Source organism: Mercenaria mercenaria, chromosome 6 (assembly GCF_021730395.1).
Source record: "Mercenaria mercenaria strain notata chromosome 6, MADL_Memer_1, whole genome shotgun sequence".
Lineage (NCBI taxonomy): Eukaryota > Metazoa > Mollusca > Bivalvia > Venerida > Veneridae > Mercenaria > Mercenaria mercenaria.
In genome coordinates this window covers 6,318,471-6,338,476 of record NC_069366.1, presented here as the reverse complement: position 1 = coordinate 6,338,476, position 20,006 = coordinate 6,318,471, and the positions used below count along the sequence as shown (strand labels likewise).

The 20,006-nt window shown below is 35.4% G+C and overlaps 1 protein-coding gene across 1 annotated transcript in view; it reads right to left on the bottom strand.

The window, feature by feature from the left end:
• The window catches only part of LOC123549804 (pre-mRNA-splicing factor ATP-dependent RNA helicase PRP16-like), a 162,818-nt gene that overhangs the window by 97,825 nt on the left and 44,987 nt on the right, over positions 1 to 20,006 (bottom strand). The window contains exons 16-19 of the mRNA XM_045338215.2: positions 18,741 to 18,896; positions 17,276 to 17,376; positions 13,593 to 13,639; positions 12,121 to 12,283 (exon numbers count right to left, since the gene is read on the bottom strand). Coding sequence (XP_045194150.2) covers positions 12,121 to 12,283; positions 13,593 to 13,639; positions 17,276 to 17,376; positions 18,741 to 18,896 — 467 coding nt within the window. The remainder of the gene's footprint in view (positions 1 to 12,120; positions 12,284 to 13,592; positions 13,640 to 17,275; positions 17,377 to 18,740; positions 18,897 to 20,006) is intronic.

The following is a 20,006-nucleotide window of genomic DNA, read 5'->3' as shown; positions in this document are numbered from 1 at the left end:
CGGATATAATTAAATCTCAGATAAATAAGGAAGTAGAAAAGGGTAGAGTAGCTGGTCCGTTTTCAGAGCGCCCGCTTCCCAATTTGATAGTTTCTCCGATTGGTTTAGTTCCGAAAAAAACGCCGGGCGAATTTCGTATGATACATCACCTGAGTTACCCGGAGAATGAGTCTGTCAATAGTTATATCGACCCAGCAGTTTGTTCTGTCAAATACACCAGTTTCGATGAAGCTGTTAAATTAGTTCAAGATCTAGGTCAAGGCTGCAAATTGTTCAAATCTGACATCAAAAGCGCATATCGTTTGATACCAATACAACCATCGGATTTTGAACTATTAGGTTTCTGTTATAATGAAAAGTTTTATTTCGATAAAGCACTCCCTTTTGGGGCCTCGATAAGTTGCATAACATTTGAAAGATTTGCTAGATTTTTAGAATTCTGCGTTAAATCAAATCTGAAATCCGACAAATTAAAACATTATCTTGATGACTTCATTGGAGGCGGTTCTACAACAAAATCTTGTACAGAGGCTTTAAAGATATTTAAGGATACAATGTCGGAATTAGGCGTACCGTTGGCAGACGAGAAAACAGAAGGCCCGACCGAGATTCTTGTATTTTTGGGTTTAGAACTTGATTCTATTCAGATGGTGGTCCGGATTCCGCCTGCTAAAATTCAGGAAGTAATTAAAAAAATAGAGGAAATTCTGTCTCATGAAAAAACAACTTTGAAAACAAGAGGGCCATGAAGGCCCTGTATCGCTCACCTGACCTATTGACCTAAAGATCATCAAGATCAACATTCTGACCAAGTTTCATTAAGATATGGTCATAAATGTAGCCTCTAAAGTGTTAACTAGCTTTTCCTTTGATTTGACCCGGTGACCTAGTTTTTGCCCCCACATCACCCAGATTCAAACTTGACCTAAATATCATCAAGATTAACATTCTGATTAAGTTTCATGAAGATACAGTCATAAATCTGGCCTCTAGAGTCTTAACAAGCTTTTCCTTTGATTTGACCTAGTGACCTAGTTTTTTAACACACCTGACCCAGATTTAAACTTGACCTATAGATCATCATGATTAACATTCTGACCAAGTTTCATTAAGATATGGTCATAAATGTGGCCTCTAAAGTGTTAACTAGCTATTCCTTTTATTTGACCCCGTGACCTAGTTTTTGACCCGACATGACCCAGATTCGAACTTGACCTAAAGACCATCAAGTTTAACATTCTGACTAAGTTTCATGAAGATATAGTCATAAATGTGGCCTCTAAAGTGTTAACAAGCTTTTCATTTGATATGACATAGTGACCTAGTTTTTGACTCCATCTGACCCAGATTTAAACTTGACCTAAAGATCATCAAGATTAACATTCTGACCAAGTTTCATTAAGATATGGTCATAAATGTGGCCTCTACAGTGTTAATTAGCTTTTCCTTTGATTTGACCTGGTGACCTAGTTTTTGACCCGACATGACCCAGATTCAAAATTGCCCTAAAAATCATCAAGTTTAACATTCTGACCAAGTTTCATGAAGATATAGTCATAAATGTGGCCTCTAGAGTGTTAACAAGCTTTTCCTTTGATATGACCTGGTGACCTAGTTTTTGACCCCACCTAACCCAGATTTGAACTTGAGCTATAGATCATCAAGATTAACATTTTGACCAAGTTTCATTAAGGTATGGTCATAAATGTGGCCTCTACAGTGTAAACTAGCTTTTCATTTGATTTGGCTTGGTGACCTAGTTTTTTATCCTACATGACCCAGATTCAAACTGGACCTTGAGATCATCAATATTAACAATCTGACCAAGTTTCATGAAGATCCAGTCATAAATGCGGCTTCTACAGCGTAACAAGCTTTTCCTTTGATTTGACCTGGTGACCTAGTTTATGAACCCAGATAACCAAATATCGAACTCGTCCAAGATTTTATTAAGGGTAACATTCTGACCAAGTTTCATTAAGATTGGGCCAAAAATGTGACCTCTAGAGTGTTAACAAGCTTTTTCTTTGATTTGACCTGGTGACCTAGTTTTTGACCCCAGATGACCCAATATCGAACTCGTCCAAGATTTTATTGAGGGTAACATCCTGACCAAGTTTCATTAAGATTGGGCCAAAATTGTGACCTCTAGAGTGTTAACAAGCTTTTCCTTTGATTTGACCTGATGACCTAGTTTTTGACCCCAGATGACCCAATATCGAACTCGTCCAAGATTTTATTGAGGGTAACATTCTGACCAAGTTTCATTAAGATTGGGCCAAAAATGTGACCTCTAGAGTGTTAACAAGCTTTTCCTTTGATTTGACCTGATGACCTAGTTTTTGATCCCAGATGACCCAATATCGAACTTGTCCAAGATTTTATTGAGGGTAACATTCTGACCAAGTTTCATTAAGATTGGGTCAAAAATGTGACCTCTAGAGTGTTAACAGTCAAATTGTTGACGACGGACGGACGGACGGACGGACGGACGACGGACGACGACGGACGCCGGACACAGGGTGATCACTAAAGCTCACCTTTGAGCACTTCGTGCTCAGGTGAGCTAAAAATGCAATCCTTGATTGGTTCACTGAATTTTTGCTGTAGGGCTATTGCTGTGGGTAGACCATTTTGTCGTCGCTTAATTGACTCAGTCTGCGGGCTTACTAAGCCTTATCACCACATAAGGGTTAAGAAGGAAATTTGTTTAGATTTAAGAATGTGGTTAGGATTTTTGCGAAATCACAATGGTGTATCCATTTTTCATGACCGTTTCTGGGTTACCAATGAGGATGTACAGTTGTTTTCTGATAGTGTTGGGGGTAAAGGTTTGGGCTTCGGAATTTATTTTAAAGGTCACTGGTGTAATGCAAGATGGCCGGACACGTGGCACGCACGTGGCATAACCTCTGATATAACGTTACTGGAACTATTCCCCATTTTAGTTGCGTTATACATTTGGGGTACTGAATTGACGAACAAAAAAATCAAGTTCAATTGTGATAATATGTCTGCTGTTCAAATTTTAAACAAACTGTCTTCTAAATCGAGTCAGGTCATGTGCCTGGTTAGAGTATTGACTTTAAGATGCCTTCATTTAAATATTCTTATCAAAGCCAATCATTTGCCCGGTCGATATAATGAGATTTGTGATGCCTTGTCTCGCTTTCAGCTGGCAAGGTTCAGGAGGCTGGTGCCAGAGGCAGACCCAACGCCTACCCCAGTTCCAGATTTTCTTTGGAACATCTTCGATATAGAGCTGGACTGCTTCTTCAGTCAGGAATTGCTACCAACTCACTTATGTCTTATAACACCGCTCTCAGAGCATTTGAAATATTTAGACAGTCATATAATCTTCCGACAGTATGGCCTATACGTAGTGAACACGTCATTTTATTCATGACGTATTGCTTTGAGAAGGGGTTTTCTCCTAAGTCTATCACAACTTATATTGCTGGTTTGAACTATTTTCACAAGCTAGGTGGATTTTATAACATAACTCACGTGTTTGTTATAAGCAAACTATTAGAGGGTTGTCGTAGAAGTAGAATCACCCAGGATGTTAGGGCCCCTTTAACTAAATCTACGTTAATGGCGGTATGCAATGGTTTCTCTCAAGTTTGTTACAACATCTACGAAACAAGACTGTTTACGGCTATTTTCACGTTGGCCTATTTTGGCCTGTTTAGAATAAGTGAATTGGTAGCTTCAAGCGCTGGCCGGGTCGGATATCCTATTGAACGGGCAGACGTCTCTTTCAGTAATAACAAATTAATTATATGTCTAAGACACTCTAAAACATGTCAGAGAGGGAATCCTATTTTGTTGAAAATACCGGGAGAAACCGGTCCAATTTGTCCAGTGAACAAAATGTGGGAGTTTTTAATAGTTAGGCCAAGCCATAACGGCATGTTTTTCTGTCACGGCGATTGCTCTCCAGTAACTAGGGCTCAGATTTCTGCCGTTTTAAATAAATGCAGCAATAAGTTGGGCTTGTCCGGTATGTACCGATCACATAGTTTTCGAATCGGTAGGGCTACAGACTTAGCAACAGCTGGCCTTCATTCAGAAGCCATTATGAAACTCGGCAGATGGACGTCAGACTCGTATAAATTGTACATTCGTGTCTAAATATTACAGAATCTGTAGTAAAATTTGATTGATACTATCATGTGATAATTCTGACCTTAGCAATAGCTAAATTTCGTTCCAAAAGTTTATATGTAAAATCAAAATATCATATTGTACTTACAAATATTTCGTCGTGGAACTTGTACACAGTATATGTGGACTATATTTAGTTTGACCTTTACCGTAATTAGAATCAGTTCTTTATTTAGAACAGGAACTACTTTTGGGAAAACCGATTTGATCATGAGCGTAGCTTGAAAGAACTACATATTTTCTTGTTATAGTTACCAATTGTGGAACACTATAATTTCTTTCTATATATGAAATTTAAATCTTATTTAGCATTTGTATTTTGATATCTCAGATATATGGATAGTTGGGGATTCGATCCCGTTTTGGGCTGGCGAATGGGCCAAAACAACAGGGAAGGCTAATCTGCGTCTAGATGGCAGGATGATCGCCTGGTGGGGCGTGAGGGGTCTGCGATGGAGTGGTTTTCGACGCACAGTCCAAAGCCAGGTGTTGCTGTCTCCTCCTCCTTCTGCCATTGTCATACACTTAGGTGGGAATGATTTACATGATCTTTCTATTATAAAAATAAAGAAGAGCATTAGATCCGAAATACGGTACTTCAGAGAGGCCTTTCCTGACACCGTTCTAATTTGGATTGATATCCTACCGAGGAGAATTTGGAGAGGGGATTTTTCACCTAAAGTAATAGATAAAAAACGTAAGAGAGTAAACCGTTTCGGTCGTTCTCTTGTTACCAGGTCAGGCAAAAGTGACTGGGTTCTCCCTGATATAGATGTAGAAACTAATTTCTTTCGCACGGATGGCGTCCATCTGAACGAAGTTGGGTTAGAGTTTTACCTCAATTACTTAAGAGATGCTTTATTAAAAAATTTGTAAATGTTAATCTTCAGTCTGTTGATTTTTGGGGGATAAATTTTTTGCAAAATTTATTGTGGCGAAAAAAAATCAATCGACCTGTAGGAGATTGGGTGCCGGGCGCTGGTCGAACATTTACTTATAAGCACTAGATGTTTGGCAGTAGCTCTTGACTTATTTCGAGGTACCACTTTGGTACGAAGCCAGAGTAAGCCGAGGTCTACGGTCATGCATTCGGGTGTGGTCCGTGTAGGCTACTATATACCATTTGCAGGTTTTTCAGGATTATCGTATCGTGTATTGTTTCATGTTTACGCCTGGTCTCCTCTTGCTCGAAGATTTTTAGAGCGGCCAAAACATGCCAACTTAATCTTTCAAGTTTCTCTCACACATATCTGTTGATGCATTTACTTTGGAAATGTAAAGTTTCTCTCATATCTATTGATGCATTTACTTTTAGCAAATGTTCCTTCAAAACTAACTTTTTAAGTCATTATATTGGTTCATCATAAATTTCTTATGCATGTATTACGTTATATGCTCTTTAAATATGTAAAATATAGTAATGAGGTAAATAAAACAATGAATGTTACATGTTCTTATTTTATTTCGAATAACTTGAAATAATATAAATTATTTCATTAAAATAATTTTATTTATTTATTGAGAAATAAGGTTTTTCCGTTGCTAAGGAATCGGGATTAATTTGCTTTTATCCCCGAGTTAAACTGGTTCCCGTCTTATCAATGCAGAACTGTTGTGTATGTGTAGTGAGCCGAGAACATGGCTTGCTGTTCGATATAAAAGCAAAAATCTTGTGCAAAATCTTCACTGTATTTCTACACGTCGTTCAGTAAGTTTAACTTACCCTCCCGCCACACCCCTATAATTGCTATGCATTAATTTTGCTTTATATATTTGGTTAAAAGAAAGAGAGAAACGCCTAAACATTTAGTGTTTTTTTCTTGGTATAACATGCAACATGGGTTATTTTGTATCAGATTTGCTGCTTTTAATATTATCCTTTCAGGATCGTTCATATTATGACGTTTGTTGAAATTGTCAGTGAGCTGGTAGTGCAACGTTATGACGTCTCCGATATCCAATTACAAACACATCCAAGGAAGTTACGTTAGAACATTTGGTTACACAGAAACTAAGTGTAAGGAACTTCCAGGTACTGTAAATGTTACATGGCGACGCTTGGAAATTACACATCGAGATAAATCCCGGACATGGAACTGAACTAGAGAAAATAAGTGAATTTGTGTTTTTGACTTGTATATCAGTGTTTGTTTAATAAGTTTGTTTCGAACTTTGTGAGGATATCGGAAGTTAGATGATAACTCTAGGACGTTTTTTATTCTTAAGATAAACTGAGGAAAAGAAATGATATAAACTTGTGCATTACATTTTCTTTATTACCGTATTTCACCTAAGTCTTGGGACACCCTAAATCTTGGGACACCCCTAAAATGTGGAAAAATAATTATTTTTCTTGACCCTAAGTTTTTGGACATGTATTTTCTGAGCGTATTTTTCGTCCCTAAGTGTTGGGACTAAGGTTCGTACTGATTCAAGATGTAACCCAAATACCGTTATTATACATTGTATGGTGTTGTATCGATCAAAATATGAAACAATTATAAGAACCAAAGACTATTTTTTTTTAACATTTTCGTGTCGTGTTTCTACTAGTAAAGTGTTGTATTTTTTTTTTGCTGCAGCCAGGAAGTCCATTTTCCGTTATTTGTTTATTTTTATTTACCACTGACTGGAATTTACCCGCGAATCGTACAGATATCAAAACGCCATGCCGGTAATTTTCCATGCCACGAGCACGTGCGACCTATCGTAATGTCGAACTTACAACGCCGTTACTTTTGTTCATCGACACGTATACAAAAAACGCGCGTCATGCATTCATTTTTTTATTTTATCGCTTCAGATTTTCAACACCGATTGAGAAGTAATATAGTTTGAATTCTATAACGATTTTAAAAAGGTATAGACAGAAATGTTGGCAAAATTCTATAAAAACGGTCGAATTTTCATAAAATTACTTGCAAAATTTCAAACAGCGCGATCCTAAATACTTATTTCTTTCTAAAAGTAAATAAATGATACAAACTATGGGCATAAAATTCAGACTTTTGACCAGAAAGTACAAAAAACAGAATAGAAAAATCTTAAATAATGAAAAGGCGGCAGCAATTTAAAAATATGAAGTAAAACGATTTTTGGCAAACAGATTTCTGTTACGTGAACTCGTGAACGTAAATAGAAAATGCAGTTAAAAAACAAAAACAATAATGATGTTGTTGCGTATTTTTAATAAGTTTTGAATGAATCTTTGTACATGTACATGTATTTTTTGTCACGACACCTTATAATAAGATATTCTTCTCAAACCATTTTGTAATTTCCTTGCGGGCAAATAGGTCACAGAGGTAAGATATCCGCTATTATAGTTTGACACGTTTACCTGTCAGTTTATACGGGATATTGCACATTCGCTTTAACAAATTAAAAAGAAGCTTTTTTTATTGATTGTTACAACACTAGATCTACTTCTCAGCACTTAAGAACCGAGGCGGTACGATCAAACAGTGATGTGCAACATGGCGCGAAAACATGACGCAATGCCATGAAAATCTCGGGGAAACTATACCGCTTTGATCTCCACTTCTAATGTCATGATACCGACACACTTCTTTTAGCTCTTTGAGGGGGTGTTAATTGATGATGAAAACAAGGTCAATTACTTTGTTTATCAACAGAATAATTACCGATAATCGTTGTTTTTTTCCCGCTTTCAACACGGGTGGGTGGGGGATGTTACCCGATGACGATTATTGTGTCCATATTTTTGGGACACTTTTCAAAATAATTATTTTTTGGGAAATAAGTCTTGGGACAGTGAAAAAAATAATTATTTTATGCTGTCCCAAGACTTAGGTAAAATACGGTATTTTGTTTATGTCTAAGTTTCATTGATACGTTAAAGCTCACTGATAATAATTCTTTGTCACTTCTATGAATCAGTAATTGTTTTATTTTAATTATTAGGATTGTCGCTCAAGTAAAGTTGAGGAGATCAGACGAGGCATCTGGTTAACGAGGGTGATAAATCTAAGCGGGGTGGGTTTTTTTTTTTCATGGTCACGAAGTAATTTATACAGTGAATGTTGAACTATAGATAAATATAGGCAATTAGCTCCAGACATTTGTTTCGTAACTGTTCAGTGGATTTGGCATAATGGACATAGTCAGCTTAGTTGTGCATATGTAGGATGCGTATATACGGGCCTATCAGTGCTATTAGGATTCCTTAACCAGTACAGCTTGCTCATGACACCAAGGGTTGTTAATTTTGAAAGATGCACATTGCTATTTAAGGTTGGTTGACCCGTGTTGCTTCGGGTCACTAGGTCTCGTCCTTATAGTACTGGCGAGTCCTAGATTGCGTTGCATTGCGTTGCTTGCTTGTGAAGTGCCTGTAGTGCACCACTATTGTATTTGTGAGTCTGATATTGCATTGCGTTTTTAGCAAAGTAAAGTGTCCATAGTGCATCACTATAGTACTGGCTATCTTTAGTTCTTTTTGCGTCTTGCACAAGTGAAGTGTCTGTTGGCATCACTAGGTTATTAGTGAGGCCTATGTTGCATTGCGTTTTGTGAAGTGGTGTCTGTAAAACATCCCTTGGTGATCGTATGATAGGCCCAAACAGTCTGGTCGGTACCGATGGTAACCATGAGCTGTGTCACAAATATTTAATAGGTGCCGTTTTTTATGGACAATTTTGGATGCTTCTTTTTTGTTTGAAAGCATACTTATAAGCACTAGATGTTTGGCAGTAGCTCTTGACTTATTTCGAGGTACCACTTTGGTACGAAGCCAGAGTAAGCCGAGGTCTACGGTCATGCATTCGGGTGTGGTCCGTGTAGGCTACTATATACCATTTGCAGGTTTTTCAGGATTATCGTATCGTGTATTGTTTCATGTTTACGCCTGTTCTCCTCTCACTCGAAGATTTTTAGAGCGGCCAAAACATGCCAACTTAATCTTTCAAGTTTCTCTCACACATATCTGTTGATGCATTTACTTTGGAAATGTAAAGTTTCTCTCATATCTATTGATGCATTTACTTTTAGCAAATGTTCCTTCAAAACTAACTTTTTAAGTCATTATATTGGTTCATCATAAATTTCTTATGCATGTATTACGTTATATGCTCTTTAAATATGTAAAATATATTAATGAGGTAAATAAAACAATGAATGTTACATGTTCTTATTTAATTTCGAATAACTTGAAATAAATTATTATGGGCTTTTAAAACTACTTAAAGTTTAAACTGCGCATTATACTACTTACGATTTACTAATTCGATTTACAAAAGAACAACTTTTTGTAGCCAGACGTTCTGCGCAATTTAAAAATTCAAATAACTATTATGGCATAACCATTTCTGTGGTCAGTTAAAACAAGGACATGGAAATACAAGTAGTATGAAATTTTACCTGAAACGGTGTATGTCATAATTATAATGGTGACATTTAATGCAGAGGAAGATCCTATGTGCACTTCCAGGCATTGTATCCGACATGGGTAGACATCAGTCTATAACTTACATTTCCCATTCTATTAAAAAATATGTCCACGGGCCCATTACAAAATCCCCTTTTCCTCTTTCTGTGACCCCTGCACCCACCCATTTACTGTGGCTTATCTCAACAGGAATTCAACATTTAATTGGTGCACTTTTGTATGTATGTTATTTGATTGGGGATAAATTACATATTATTGTACATTACATTTTCATCTGTCTGTGAAGTGTTATAACATATTTTCATGAAATTTCCTTAAAACCATGTGTATTAAAATATAAATATTTCCTGCATGAATTATTTTGACCACTTAATTTTCATTTATTTCTGTCAACAGTTGAACTTAATTTCATAAAAATACTACTTATCAAATACTGCAGACGTGATTATTTTTGCACAATTTTTTTTACCAAATCGCAAATCCAGTTAAAATGTACGCATAACACATCTCGGTTTATATTAGGAAAAGTGAGCATCATAAGGAATTTCATTCTTTGTGTATGTGAATATTTTAGCATGTTAACCAGACCCGAAGTACCATTTTCATCATTATTTAAAAATTGACACCATAAATACTTCGAGCGTTTCCAAAAACTAGACAATTAATCTATACTAGCTTGAAGAATAATCATTTTTGTATTTCAGAAGAAAAATGTAGCTTATTACAGTTTTTAAAAGTTATCAGTTCAAGAACAAGAGCTGTCCGTAAGACAGCACGCTGCTTGACTCTGAATTAGAGCTTTGCCAGTAAAAGGGGCATAAATTTGTTAAAATTTTAATCAGAGTTATGGGGATTGTTCCTTATGGTGTAGCCTTTGATAGTAAATAACTATTTTAAGTTTCAAGTCAATAGCTTTAATAATAACAGAGATATTGAATGTTATATAAAACTTTAACCAAAAAATTCTAAGTTAAAAAGGGACATAAAGCTGACAAAATTCAAATCAGAGTTACGTGGATTGTTTCTACTAGTGTAGACTGTGAAAATAAATAACTACTTTAAGTTTCAAGTCAAAAGCTTTGATAGTAACAGAGATATTTGACTTTATCAAAAACTTTAACGAAAAAGGTCTAAATTAAAAAGGGGCATAATTCTGTCAAAATTCAATCAGAGTTATGGGGATTATTTCTCCTGGTGTAGACTATGATAGTAAATAAGTATTTTAAGTTTCAAGTCAATAGCTCTGATAGTAACAGAGATATTTGACTTTATCAAAATCTTTAACCAACACCGACGACGACACCAGGGCGAGTGCAATAGCTCTACATTTTCTTCGAAATGTCGAGCTAAAAACTGCAATTAACCACATTTTGTAGCAGCACTGAGTAAGCATATCAGCATTCAATATGACTGAAAACTATGCAGGTCTTACTTTTCGTGTTTTTGCTGATTTACTTTTCCAGTTGGAACAAACTTTCCTACACCCTTTATAACGTTACATGTATTCCATAATACATACAACATAAAATGCTTTCTTAAATCATGGAAAGTTGAAATCATATTTATATTGTCTTTCCCTTAAACAACCTGATTGATTAAACAGGCTTAATTTTAACTATGATTGAAAAATTTCTCTACACATATGACATATAAACTTTCAGATTGATATGATTTTCTAAAGTTGCCACCTTCAATTATGTTGGTCAGTTTTCAAGTCATTTATTATTGTTATTACTTAGCACCCTAGTGCACAGCATGTCTTCACTATCTAATCAGAATTATAATTGATGTAATAAATTGCACCATGCCATTCACAGGGACCACTACAGTCTAATTAACATGAATCTGCATGGGGACTGTAGATAGGAAAAAAGATTTGTGACTTATTGCAGAGATTAATCTACCCTCTGACATAAGTAAAAAAACTGTGGCGGTATATTGAATAAAATGTATTTTAGGTATCTTGAAAAAAAAAAAAAGATTGTTTTTTTCAATTTCAAATCTCTTCCCACTGTTTTTTCTTATCAAGGATTCAAATAATTCATAAATAGAATTAAATTGACAGCATTTTGATGTAATTATACATTTTCAAATTTAAATTGTAATTTATTTATACTTACTGGGATCTTTTACAATTAGTGAAAATTGATTTCTCTCTCTACCTTACTCACCAAGTCATAAAAGCAAAGCACTGCTTATTGAACTCTTGGGGCAGTCAGCCAAAGGTTACATTACATCATGAACACGCTTGCAATGATCTTAATGAGATGGTGATTACTAGCGAGTATGAAATCTGTCCGCTTCAGAATCGCATTTGTCCAGTCGTTAGAGACAGAGGCAAGAGATATTGTAAATTTTTTTAGAAAGTGGTATCAGAGAGGATTGATTTTATGGCCAGGTGCTTTACATTCAATGACTCTAACGAGTGATGCCAGTCTAAAGTATCCATAGATCATGACACTGTCTGCAAGTGTATATCTCATTCTAACATGTTTGGTTCTTTTTTAAGTAGACCTATAATAATAGCAAAGGAGAAATGTATTTACCTGAGGTGGAGGATCCATGAAATGAAATTGCAGCAAGTCCTGAACTCCCAAAGACTTCAAGAGAAGTACAACGTTAGCGAGATTTGTACGCTGTATCTCTGGCACGGTCATTGTGAGAAGTTCATCCTTGTATTGTCGAGCTGTGTATAATCTATAAGCTTGGCTGTAATAATTGATAACAGAAACTTTCAGTCAGGGTGGGCAGAAACACTGATTCTGAAACATACTGGAAATGGGTTCTAGCAATGGATTGTTTGCGCCAAGTTGTGGTAATCACTGTTGGACTGTGGCAGGCAGGGAATGTAACAAATGCCTTTTTTGAAAGAATAAAACTTCAATAACTAGAGATTTTTTTGCACAAAAACGTATGTCTCCCAGAAACTGAAAAATGCCACATATTAAGAGCCAGGGAAAATCACTGAACAGTAATACTCCAATGATATACTCAACTTGATGGTGGTATTATTAGTAACAATATTTAAAGATATTTATAAATGTCAGTACCTTTAATTTCTTTACTATAATAACTTTAATTTCATTACCATAACAAATTTTAAAATGTTTGCCTGCAACATGGCTAAATTAGCATGTAAAACTGTATTATTTAAATTAGGCTGTACAAACATTTTCAACATTTGGGTATGAGAAACTAGATTACTGTAGATACCCATGTATAATGCGCAGTTTTTTGACCCCAGAGACCACCCCCTGAATCGTGGGTGCGCATAATACACAGGTATAGACAATTTTCTAACTTCAAAACAAGTTTGTTACCGATGTTCCCCATTTTGGTAAAGGGAAACTACTCCCCGCGCTTAATGTCACCGCTAAAATCTAAGAATGTTGTAAGTTCCGTAAAAGATCGAATGGTTTATTTTTCTTTCAAACAAAATTAATTTCATATAAATTTAAAAGTATTTTGATGAAAGAAATGTTAATAAATCACAAAAATTATGATACTAATTAACAATCGAGAATTATCTTTAACTGAGATCAAACTGTGAACAACACGAGGTGACACGTTAATTGCCATTAATTACTGGCTATTTGATCGTGACAAAAAAACTATCACACCTTTTGTTATTGGTTTGAACTGAGAAGCTCATGTCATTTTGAAAGATACCATTCCGAAATATTGAATCAGCTGCTGTTTATTTATTCAAAATAGTTAATTAAAAAGGTAGAACAACAAATATAACAATATTTTACTTGTTTTATTTTGAGAAAACAAAAATCGATAGTACCGCGAGACCGATGCTGCTCTCCGCTACGGAGATAAAATTTATTACGGGTGTCGATGTAAACTCTACTTTCGTTTTCCATCCACCTCAAAGTTGACCAAAAACGTTTTTTTCCCAGGATTTTAAGGCCAAAATCGGAGGTGCGCATTATACACAGGTGCGCATTATACATGGGTATCTACGGTATCAAGGTTGCAATAAAATAACATAACTGTTTGAATGTTAACTTACCCAGGACCTGTTCTACCTGCTCTGCCTGACCTCTGATTGGCATTGGCCTGTAACAGACATAAAATGAATAACTTACATGATGCATATATAACAAATGAAAACATCTAACATTTTACAAACTACATCAATCACTAATAATAAACCAGGCATCTACATGTACCTTTTCACTTAATAACCTGAAACTTTACATGTACAGTTGAAATTCGATAGCTCAAATTCCAAGGGATCGAGCGTTCTACCTCGAGATAACAGAAATTCAACTTAAAATGATATTTTATGCATGCATTTGCAGAAGGGACTTAAACATATCTTCAGGATAGCAGGAATTTTGAGATAAGCGAGTTCAAGATATCGAGTTTCAACTGTATTTGAGAGAACATTCAGAATATACATGCAGATTCTATATTGTTAAGAATACAGCTTTATTCTCCATCTAATTAGACCAGACATTTAAGTGTATGTTTGCAAAAAGTTATCATATAAAACTGAATGGTTTTACATTGAAAAGTGAGACTTTCTAAATAGTCTCATTTATCTGCCATAGTGTCTCTGTTTGGCAGTTCTCTCTCTTTAAATTGATCTTATATTTTAAAGTGATTTTAAGCACATTTACAAAAAAAACTAGAGTTTACTGTGCATAATATTGCTACCTTTTACAATTCATCTACTTTTTTTTGTTTAACTATGTGCATGATCAATCATACATAAAGATTTTCTCCTTATTCCAGGTACATCATCATTTTTATCAATTTACATAAATGCACTCCCCCTCCCACACACACAACGACTAGTCATCCAGTTTATGCAAAGATGTAAATATCATCTGGTTTATGCAATCAAATGAAAATTAATCTATACCACAGAACCATGAATAACAATTGTAATGATGATAAATGATGTTGAATGGAGATTATTTATGTGATGATCATGAAAATAATGACATATGAATCATGCTGAATGATAATGATGAACAAGCAAATTCGATGAATTGGTATCCCCCGCCGAAAGGGTTTGTGGTGAGGAATGGCAAAAAGATATATCCGGCAAAAAGTTAAGGATGTTAATAAGAAGCAAATGATTTCATTAGTCAAAATCAATTTAACAGAAAACAAATGTTTAATTAAAGAGTACATAATAAATGTATGATACTTTGATCCTGACTAAAGAATTTATTTTGAATGGGATATGCTTACTGTAATAAGCTTAGCTTTTAAAATTAAATGCAGTTAATTGAAATGTGAGCTTGAAGTTTAACTGGAATGAAATATTGTCTTTGAGTGGTTTGGCACCAGGTGTTGCTGTTTTACATGTACATTTGAACTTAAAAGATCAGATGTCCTTAAGAGAACACAGGTAAGATATCTTGAACATGGCTGAGGGCAAGGTTTGTGCAGTCACAACTTAACATGTTGAAGGTTTGAACATATAAAAAAAAAAAAGGAATGGAAATATATATATCTATATATAGATATATGTATATATTTATTTTTTTAGGGGGTGGGGGTGCAGGGGAATGGGAGAGGAAACAAAATTTCACATGTTGATTATAAATATTGATTGAAAATTAAAAATGAAAAAAGAAAATATATAAAAGGGTGAAGTTGGAGGGGAGAGGGGGGGATCAGAGGATGCATGATCAGTGGTAGGCATGACTGGGTGGAGAAGTGAGGTGGGGGAATGGTACAACTTGGAAGGTTTGTAAAAAATCTAAAATAAGAAATGAAAAAAAAAAAAATTGGGAAGGGGGGGAGGGGGGTTGGGAGGGGGAGGGGGGGTGACCAAGGCAAATGGGTTACCAGGTGTGGGTGCGCAACTTCACATGTTTATAATAAATGTTCACAGAAAAGAATGAAAGAAATTTAATGAAATTCTGCCAAATGTTAAGTTTGTTATGTACAAATATGTGGAGTTTTAGACAATTAAAGGGCAATAACTCTGAAGTTACAAAAAGAAATCCGTAAAAATTGTCTGTGCACAACCACATTATAGTGCTCTAAATTCTGTTAAAGTTTCATAGTTCTAGGTCAAATATATCAAAAGTTATGATGCAGAAATTGGCATATCTATAGATCTATAGTACCCTATATAGTTAACACTAGAAACTTCTAAGGGCCATAACTCTGGTGTTACTTGGGCAATCTGTCTGAAACTTGATGGGCCCCATAACCTCATAGTGGTGAACATGTATATGAAGTTTGTTTGAAAAAAATCTAAAATAAGGAATGATTTTTTTTCTTTTTTTTTTTTTTGGGGTGGGGGGGGGGGGGTGTCGGGGGATAGGGGGGAGGTGTGTGATCAAGGTAAGGGGAAAAGAATGAAAGAAATTTAATGAAATTCTACCAAATGGTAAGTTTGTTATGTACAAATATGTGGATGTTTATACAATTAAAGGGCAATAACTCTTAATTTACAAATAAATCAAAATGAAATTGTGTGTACACAACCACATTATGGTGATCTAAATTCTGTTTAAGTTTCATAGTTCTAGGTCGAATATATCAAAAGTTATGATGCAGAAATTGCCATATTTATAGTACCATATATAGTTAACACTAGAAACTTCTAAGGGCCATAACTCTGGTGTTACTTGGGCAATCTGACTGAAACTTGACGGGCCACAAGAACTCATTGTGGTGAACATGTATATGAAGTTTTAAATAAATATTCCCAACCATTTCCTAGATATGGCTCCGGACGGACGGACGGACGGACGGAAAGACAGACAGAAGGACGGACGGACGGACGGACAACGCCAAAACTATATCCCTCCGACTTTCGTCGGGGGATAATAAATGATGATGATGGTGATGACTTGAGAGTCTGAATCAGCAACACTGGCCATTTATTACAGACATCTGTTTTTCACATCTTGATGTTAAGTGCAAAGACAAAATTCATATATCAATATGATTTTTTTCTGTCTGTTATGCATATATTAATGAAATTTAAGACATATTAAAGTTAAAACTGTTGTTACCTTTCCTACTTATATATCTTTATAAGATATTAATTATGAAGTTTGTCTAACCTTCAACCTGATGGTGGCAAGATGAAGTGATTCTGTCTTTGCGACCGGTGCCGACCAAGGATATGCAGGCTGATCATGGTCTGCACTGTTCGCTATTCAGTCAGTAAATTTTCAGTGAACACCCCTTTGAATAAGAAGTGGTACTGCCCAAACTGAATGATGGACTAGTCCATTATAGAAATTTAGCAGGGTAAGGGTTAAACATTATTTAAGTTTGTCTGAATAAAATGAAAGAGAACATAAAGTGGGATCAGGTTAAATAGCAGTATTGGAGTCAAAGATTTTTAAAGTTTTCCATACAGTCATATTCAGAAAACTAGCAAAGCCCCCTGTTGGACAAGTTTTCAGACAAATCAAGACAGACTGAAGGAATTTAGGAGAGGGTCACTCTGATGGAACATATCTGTGATGTTATTTTGAAATTAGGTCAGTAGTTTGTGACAATTTTTTTTTTACATTTCCTCTCATTTGCCATGGGAGCTAGAACTTTTCATGGATGACCCAGATTCAAAAAATCTGAAAGGGGGACACCTAAAAGGCATTCCTGTGAAGTTTGGTTGAAAATGGCTTTGTATTTTAGGAGATGTTCTTTAAAGAAATTGTATATGATATACAGACATCCAACGATCCTAAAAACTCGCTTTTAAAAAATTACCTGACTAATGGGAAATACTTGTAGAGCATCCATACCAACTTTAGGATTGAACACCTTTAGTTTACAGTACCCAGAATCCACCACAAACATTATACCGTCAACTGAAACATGAAACAGCTATGTATAGTTGATATGAATCCAGGAAATCTTTCACTACCAATTTTTCTACAACAATTTACAATGTACCTCCATAACAGAAGTCATACCTTCTTAAACTAAAACATTTAAAAAATTTCAATCTATATTCATCTGTAAGTAGCAGACGTGCAGAGGGTTAATGCATATTAAAATCTCTGTGTCTCAAATGAATCTCAGCCCCCAAATGAAAAAGCTTAATTTGAAAACCAGTCTTGACAGTTCTGGCATCTGGTTACTTCTATGTAAGAATATACTGGAAATATATAGCAAGCTTACATTCAGAGACTGTTCTCAAAATTCAGTTTTTTAACCTTGGAACCCGTCTATGTTTTTCTCAGGTAATAGACTTTAAAGGTATATAAAACAGTATCAAGCCTTTCTATGGGCGAGCTAAAATTAATTAGTATAAACTACTGTCATACTTTACACTGATGTAATTATCTTCACGCTAAGCTATAATCAAATTCTAATTGTTACTAAAGCGTTGTTACATCAGTGCTGCAGATTTTTGGCACCGGACTGAAAATCGATTTTTGGTTTATTTACTGTTTTGGTTTAGCTAGCACCGGTGCAGTTAATCTAAGAGTATATAAAACGAAAATCAATTTGATTTCTCTGATTTTTTTCCTACTTAATCTCTGCATTTGGTGTGCCCAATTTCAACAACTGTGCATGGGTGCTGTGCAAAACCAAAATCGAGTTAATAAAAATTGTTGATTTTCAGTCTGGCACTAAAACCAAACCTATCAGCATTTACTTAGAAACATCAACACGACGCTGTACTATATTTTATGTAGTGGAGTTGTAACCTTGCCCAGAAGCAACTAGTACTAATTGTGCTGTAATTAGTTTTGCCCTACTATAATAATGCTTACAAAAAGTAAAAACTTTAATTAAAGTGGAATTATGCACATTTTTCAAGTAAAAATTCAACTGAAATAGATGTGTGTGTAAAATTGGTGGAGGAAATTATAGCTTTTAACCCAATATACCAAACTCTTCCTGTTACCAGTACAAAATAATAAGTTTCCAAATATGACTTTTCTTATTTTGCAAGGGGCAGTCTTTTTAAGAAAAGTCAAACTGCACACGGGAGTTGCTTCCCTTCAACTTCAGAAATCTCTACCTACAGGTAAGATAGATCACTGCATAGAAGATTGAAGAAATTTCTAAAGCGTCAACTTCAAACATTTATGCGGCATTTTCATTAATTAAACACTTTAATATGCGCAGCAACCGGAAATTGCTTTTATAAAACATTCACCAAAAACACACTATGTGCAGTAAGATGCGCATAATGCCACTTTAAAAGTCAGATAAAAAATACCTGTGAGTGAAGTTTCTGCAATATTCGTGGCAACAATACATTTTCTTATTCCATCTGGAGCTTTCTGGAAGATTTTAGCCTGAAGGTCACTGGGTAGCTGAGAATAAATCGGGAGAATTGCCAGGGGCGGGGCTTCATCTAATTCGTCTAGTCTCTCTGTAAAATTTATAAATAAAGTCATCTATTAGGAAGCCATTTAATTCCGTTTCAAAAATATTTTGTCTTTCAATTTGTACAGTAAGCGAAAAGGTCCACATGCTTGATATCCAATTAAGGTTTAGGAGTATATCATCAAAACACAGAAATATTTGATAAATGAACAATATCTTTACCAATAGTCTACCTGACCATTACATGTTCTGCTGTACTGTCCCCTACCATGGATGCTTAAAATATTCAGAAAAAGTTGTCTCCCTTTAGAAATGAAAGCCATTTGACAATGTAAAGAAATAACAAGAGGGTAATGATGACCCTGGATCGCTCACCTGAGTAATATGAGCCACATATTTCAAATGGCAAACTGATGCTAAAATATTAGAAAGTAGGTCAGTAGGTCACATTCATGGTCACTGAAAGTCAGTTTCAAGATCAGTGTGCAAAACTGTACATGTCATCTAAATTTCAAGGCTGTATCTTAAAAAACAAGAAAGTAGGTCAGTAGATCAAGGTCACAGTCAGGTGACCCCTAATCACTTGGGGTCATCAGGTTATTATACTTGAACAGTCTAGGAACTATGACCTAATAACTTTAAGTACTTTTTCCTATATAACTCATATAACAAGTGACCCCCAGGACGGGGCCTCTTTACACCCCAGTGGTATAATTTGAACAATCTTGTAAGAGATCCACTAGGCAATGCTACACACCAAATATCAAAGGCCTAGGCCTTGATCTTTAGGACAAGAAGATTTTTTTTTTCCTATATAAGTCTATGTTAAACTTGGGACCCCCAGGGCAGGGCCTCTTTTCATCTCAGGGGCATAATTTGAACAATTTTGGTAGAGGAACACTAGGCAAGGCAACATATCAAATATCAAAAGACTAGGCCTTGCAGTTTCAAGCAAGAAGATTTTTAAAGTTTTTTCCTATGTAAGTCTATGTAAAACTTGAGACTCCCCGGGGCAGGGCCTCTTTTCACCCCAGAGTAATCATTTGAAAAGTTTTGGTAGAGGACCACAAGGCAATGCAACATACCAAATATCAAAAGCCTATGCCTTTCAGTTTCAGGCAAGAAGTTTTTTAAGTTTTTTCCTATATACAGTCGA